Below are 6,417 nucleotides of genomic sequence, written 5' to 3'. Positions count from 1 at the left end.
GTTGGGACATTTTGCACAGAGACATTGCCTCGCCCCCATAACTGATGGCTGCCCCCCACATTCCCCATGGGGTTGACCTGCATCCCCAATGAGGAAGACCTCTTCAGAAAAGGGGCAGGGAGGAGGGAAAGGATGGTACCAACATGTGTTGTTTATGTACAAAATATGTCCATATCTAATAACAACTGAGTGATGTGGGGAGAGAAAGAACACAGACAAATATACCCCAATCACGCTGTTTCCTTCCAAGGGTAAAAATTTTATTTTTGAGGAACCTGTGACGGCACATTTTTCACAGAGAGCTATATAATAAAGCAAAAACATCCTCCTCCCCTCATCCTAGAAATAAATAAGGGCATAAAATTTCTTAAATCATGACACTTTAAAGTTTAGCACCAGCATCCAAAATGAACAAAAAAAAGAAAAATATGTGTTTACTATTTACTTCGGATTTCTTTGGTTGGGGTTCTCCCATGTGGTATTAATATTTCTTCTTTCAATTCTTATTACCAAAACAGTAAAAAACCAGAAAAAATAATACAAAGCTAGTGGTTGCTCCGAGTGGGGAGGCAGCTCTCCCGCGCCCGAGCAGGCGCGCCCTCCCGGGGGTAGTGCCAAGGACTGCCAACAGCTTCCTGGGGCAGCTGTGAGTTTCTCAAGAGGAACGGTGACATTCCGGTGTCCAATCTTGGTTAGTCTTCCACTTTATTGCTTAGATGGTTCTTTGGTGTTTAAGGTCGTGGGTGTGCTTTTTGCCTTATTTTTGAATGGTTATTGATTCTTTAGGTCACCTGGAAAAACATCAGAACTGAATTTAGCAAGAGGGATAAAATGACCATGAATTAGAAGAAAATGGCAAATACTCATTTCGTATAATTCAAAGCACAGTATTTCCGAGGTTCTAAACAAAGTCTGTACATTTTATACAGATTTCCATATTGCATGTTGTGATGAAGATTCGTACTTTTTAAAAATTTTTCTGTTTATTTTTTTTTAAATTTTATTTATTTATTTATTTGAGAGCGACAGACACAGAGAGAGAAAGACAGATAGAGGGAGAGAGAGAATGGGCGCACCAGGGCTTCCAGCCTTTGCAAACGAACTCCAGACGTGTGTGCCCCCTTGTGCATCTGGCTAACGTGGGACCTGGGGAACCGAGCCTCGAACCGGGGTCCTTAGGCTTCACAAGCAAGCGCTTAACCGCTAAGCCATCTCTCCAGCCCTGTTTATTTTTATATTTGAGAGTGACAGGGAGAGACAGAGAGAATGGGTATGCCAGAGCTTCCAGCCACTGCAAACGAACTCCAGACGTCTGTGCCCCCTTGTGCATCTGGCTAACGTGGGTCCTAGGGAATCGAGCCTTGAACTGGGGTCCTCAGGCTTCACAGGCAAGTGCTTAACCACTAAGCCATCTCTCCAGCCCAAGATTCATACTTTTTAATAAATTACTTTTATAAATTAGAAAGGTGAGTACATAATATTCCCCTCCTTCCACTTATTTATTTATTGATTGATTCCATTTGTTTATTCATTCTTCTCCTTTTCTTTTTTTTGAGGTAGGGTCTCAGTTTAGCTCAGGCTGACCTGGAATTCACTATGTAATCTCAGGATGGCCTCAGACTCACAGTGATCCTCCTACCTCTGCTTCCTGAGTACTGGGATTAAAGGCGTGTGCCACCAGCCTGGCTCATTGATCCATTCTTGAGACAGGGTGTCATGTAACCCAGGCTGGCCTCATCTCTGAATGCCGCTGAGGATGATCTTGAACTCCTGATCTTCCTGCCTCCAACTCCTTAGTGCAGGGAGTATAGTTAATGTGTCATCATGCCTGACTCCTGGACAGTTTTAGGAACAATACTTACTGAAAGGCAATGAGCATTTTTTTCAGAGATTAATATGCAGCTTTAGGTCCGTGTGTCCAGCTGGATGGGAGCTATGCCTAGGACACACAGTCCATGCTACCCAGAGAAACATCGCTGCTGCCAGGACCTCAGCGTCTGATAATCTCACAGCTCTACATTTCAAAGCAGGACTAATAATAACCTAAGACTGCAGGAAACAACTGTTTAAAAAGGCGTGTCGATACACAGGTTTTACAGACTCACAACCAAAGCTAAGAAGCAAATGAAATAACAATTGAAAAGCACACCAAGAACTGTAAGTCTTGTGAAGTCCTGGCTGGAAGGCAGAAGGCCCCGGATGACCTAGGCATAATGATAAGTACCCGTAATCCCCGCACTGGGGCCTAATGTTGAGGCTAGACCTGGTCTATAAAAGTGAGTTCTTAGTCGGGTAGGGTGATGAAGTTAAGATGCTGTCTCAAAAAAAAAAAAAAGAAATAAAATGAAACTCAACAGAGCTAAAGAGATGGCTCAGCAGTTGCGTGCTAGCTGCTTAAGCACGGGGGTCTGAGACCACCTGAGGTCGACTTCCACAGCCCACATCAAAAGATGCCACACACATGGGCAACCCCAGTTCATGGACGACAGAGACCAGAGAATCACTGGGACTCACTGACCACAAGTGACAGCTCCGGGTGGCAGGAGAGATTCCGTCTCCAGAAAGCAGATGGCCAGCAGAGAAGAGCAGCTGGAGCTCTCTGGCCTCTGTACACATGTGTCCCTCTGCACACACAAATGCATCACACCACACACAGAAAACCATTACTACCCATATGCCACATACACACTTGCAAAAACCATGAACAAACAGGGCTGCGGAGATGGCTCCGTGGTTAAAGGCACTTGCTTGCAAAGCCTGCAGGCCCAAGGTTCAATTCCCCAGTGCCCATGTAAAGCCAAATACACAAGGTGGCACATGCATCTTGAATTTGCTTGCAGTGGCAAATGACCCTGGCACACTCATCCTCTTTCTCTCTTTGCTCACATATAAATAAAAACTTTAAAAAAAAAAAAAAAAGTAGGCTGGAGAGATGGCTTAGCAGCCAAGGCGCTTGCTCACAAAGCCTAAAGGATCTGAGTTTGACTCCCTAGTATCCAATAAAGCCAGATGTACAAGGTGGCACATGCATCTGCAGTTTGTTTGTGGTGGCTGGAGGCCCTGGCGTGCACATCTCTCTCTTTCTATCTGCCTCTCTCAGTAAATAAATGAACAAATAAAATATTTAAAAAATTAAAAAGCAGACAAGGGCTGGAAGGATGGCTTAGTAATTAAGGCACCTGCCTGCAAAGCCAAAGGACCCAGGTTCAATTCCCCAGCACCCATGTGAGCCAGGTACACCAGGTGGCACATGTGTCTGGAGTTCATTTGCAGTGGCTGGAGGCCCTGGCGCACCCATTCTCTCTTTCTCTCTGCCTCATTCTCTCTGTCACATAAATAAATAAAAATAAGAATATTTATTTTAAAAGCAGATGAACAAAAAGAAAAACTCAGAATATAATCAAATATGGCATATAATCTCTTAAGACTAGCTCTGTGAATGGGTTGGTCTTATTACATATATTCTGACACATGAATGAAATGTAGAAAACAATGACAACGATGAAAACAAGCTAACTTCTTCCCTCGTTAGTGTGTATGTCCTCATGTGAGGGAGGGGTGCTCTTGCAACGTGTGTGTGCATGTGTGTGTGCGCACGCGCGCACATGCATGGAGGCCAGAAGCTGACATCACAAAACAAATACTGGTTATCAAAGGAAAGAGGGAAAGACAGAGCAGTTTGGTTTATTCTGTAGGCAACTGTGTCTCCTATTACTAAGACCAGGTCCTTGTGAGGCTTGAAAATGACTAAACCGAGCTTGGTACAGCGGTGCCTGCCAGCCACGCAGGCGCTCGGGAGGACTGAGGTCAGGGACAGCCTGGGCTCTACAGGAAGAGACTATCGACCACTACTAACACTGACAACATGACGCCGGTCAGGAGTCCCAGAGCAGCACGGGTTTTCCTACGTCGTCTGTCAAGCAGGGCATGACGGGCACATGCCTCTAATTGCAGCAATGAGGAGGACTGCCCCAGGTCTGGGGTGAGCTTAGGCTACACAGTGAGTCCCCAGGGCTACAAAGAAAGACTGTCTCAAAAAAGAAAAAGGAACAAAAAAAGCCAGGCGTGGTGGCACACGCCTTTAATCCCAGCACTCAGAGGTAGGAGGATCACAGTGAGTTCAAGGCCACCCTGAGGATACACAGTGAATACCAGGTCAGCCTAGACTAGAGTGAAACCCTACCTTGAAAAAAAAAAAAACAAAAACAAAACAAACAAACAAACAAAAACAAAAATACAAATAGGGCTGGAGAGATGGCTTAGCGGTTAAGCGCTTGCCTGTGAAGCCTAAGGACCCCGGTTCGAGGCTCGGTTCCCCAGGTGCCACGTTAGCCAGATGCACAAGGGGGCGCACGCGTCTGGAGTTCGTTTGCAGAGGCTGGAGGCCCTGGCGCACCCATTCTCTCTCTCTCCCTCTATCTGTCTTTCTCTCTGTGTCTGTCGCTCTCAAATAAATAAATAAATAAAAATTAAAAAAAAATACAAATAAAAGCTGCTTGTCTAGAAAAAGAACAAGTAAGCTACCATCAAATTTGTATCTAATTTTGCACCTCAAAACTTATCCAAATAAAGTTAATCACCAAAACTGCGCTTTTAACCTCCCCCCTGGCCCAAGCAGCAGAAAGATCATGGAGACAGACAGGAGGCTGGCACAGACTCATCACGGCTGGGCCTCTGGGGAGAGCTCCGCAGTGGGTGGCATTTGCGGTGGGTGGCATTTGCGGTGGGTGGCACTTGCCGCGGCTCACCCTGCTGCTGCTGAGGGGCCTGCGGGCCGGGGTCACTCGGCATTTCTCGGCTCCGCGGCCGGGGCGGGGTTCTCCGATGCGACTTCACCTGCCTTGGCCTAAAACACAAAGCAAAACCAGACAGAGATCTGTTCAGACGGCTGCCACGTTTACGGTAAAGGTCCCAAAGGTGAGCCTTCTTGCCTGAGGAAGAAAGATGACAATGCAAATGTTCACTCAATGTGTGCATGAGTCAGCGAGGGAGTGCTGCAAGGGAGTGGGCTTCTCATGGCCAGTAAATGTCACTACTGTCCCCAGAGTCCCTCTGTCAACCAACGGCTGTCCTTCACTGTGACGGCTCCCAGTCCCTGTAACTCGGTGTACTTCCTTGGTACCCACGACAGAGCTGCAGTCAGGTAGTGTGTGGGGCAGGACATCCTGTGTCTGGTTGTCATGCACACGGTTAATCCACCCTCAGGACGCAGAAGGCGACATAACCAAGGGACACCTTACCTCTTTGCCATCTTGGGAAACAGAGTTCGGTGGACGTGGGCGACGCCGGTAGTTGTAGGGGCGCCGGAAGCCGCGGCGAGGTGGCTGGTTCGGGCCACTGGCCGCTTGCTGGTTCTCTTTATCTTCAGTCTCCCCGTTAGCGGGGGCAGGTCGTGGGCGAGTTGGTCCCCTAAAGGAGGGAACACAAACCACGAGAGAGCAGGTGTGTGGGGCAAGGGATTTCTTGGCAACACGGGGTTGCTGCTGAAGAGTCCAGGTAAGTCCTACATCCTGCTAGAATGAGCCACGGGAGGATCCATCACACAGGGAACAAAGGTTTGGTTGGAAATCTTATTTCTCCATTACTTTCTTCCTTCATTGGGATACTGATCCGTAGTGAATGGACAACATATAGCGATCATTTATGACGCTACGTGAGTATGTGGGGAGGTCCTAAGGATAGGAAAATGAAAAAAGAAGGGTGGCCTGGGATGTGCCCTCCAGGAACAGGGGAGTACTGATCATGAAGAGAGGGCCCCGAGGCCTGTGCTGGCCTGTTTCCACAGGAAACACGCGCTTTCAGTGCTGAATCTGGGAAGACCAGCGGGTGTAGAGATGGAAACTGGCCGAGCTGGGCCAGAAGTGCTGCTCTAAGATGTTGATGAAGAGCTCCATCAAAGAGGACAGGGGTCCCACAGCTAGGGAGTGTGCACCTCCAAATGCTACGGTCTCTTCTCTGCTTCTACAGGGTACTCAGAAAGCGCCTACTGAAAGTCCTTAGTCATTAGGTCATTCAAAGTCACAACTAAAGCTGGAGCCAGTCTTTGAGGAAGGAGGATATATAGCTGGTATAAATCCTTTCCCAGTGTATTTATTTTAACTTCTCTGTAAATTTCAAGGTACAGGATGGGTACTCTTAATCTGAAAATTGAACGCTTGAGACAGTCAAAACCCTTAACACTTTCTGCCGGGTACAGTGGCTCAGGCCTATAATCCCAGCACTACTTGGGAGGCTGGAATGCTGAGTTCCAGGCCACCCTAGGTTACACGAGGTCTGCAGCAGCCTGGGCTAGGGTGAGACCCTGCTTCCAGAAAGAAAAACAAAACAAAACCTTCATAAGATCTCGGGGCGTCTAACCCAATTTAGTGCTCACAAGAGATAAGGCAAGTCAAACGACTCACTCTGTCCCTGGCAGGC

At 47.4% G+C, this 6,417-nt stretch overlaps 1 protein-coding gene across 1 annotated transcript in view; it reads right to left on the bottom strand.

Annotated features, from left to right (window-relative positions):
* Positions 1 to 238: 238 nt before the first annotated feature.
* Positions 239 to 6,417, bottom strand: part of Ybx3 (Y-box binding protein 3) — a 77,724-nt gene continuing 71,545 nt past the window's right edge. The window contains exons 12-14 of the mRNA XM_045139791.1: positions 5,241 to 5,409; positions 4,749 to 4,846; positions 239 to 791 (exon numbers count right to left, since the gene is read on the bottom strand). Of these exons, the coding sequence (XP_044995726.1) occupies positions 4,781 to 4,846; positions 5,241 to 5,409 (235 nt within the window). The 3' untranslated portion in view covers positions 239 to 791; positions 4,749 to 4,780. The remainder of the gene's footprint in view (positions 792 to 4,748; positions 4,847 to 5,240; positions 5,410 to 6,417) is intronic.

Source organism: Jaculus jaculus, chromosome 23 (genome assembly GCF_020740685.1).
Source record: "Jaculus jaculus isolate mJacJac1 chromosome 23, mJacJac1.mat.Y.cur, whole genome shotgun sequence".
NCBI classification, from domain to species: domain Eukaryota; kingdom Metazoa; phylum Chordata; class Mammalia; order Rodentia; family Dipodidae; genus Jaculus; species Jaculus jaculus.
The sequence above is the reverse complement of the archived record's forward strand: the minus strand, read 5'-3'. Positions and strand labels throughout refer to the sequence as shown.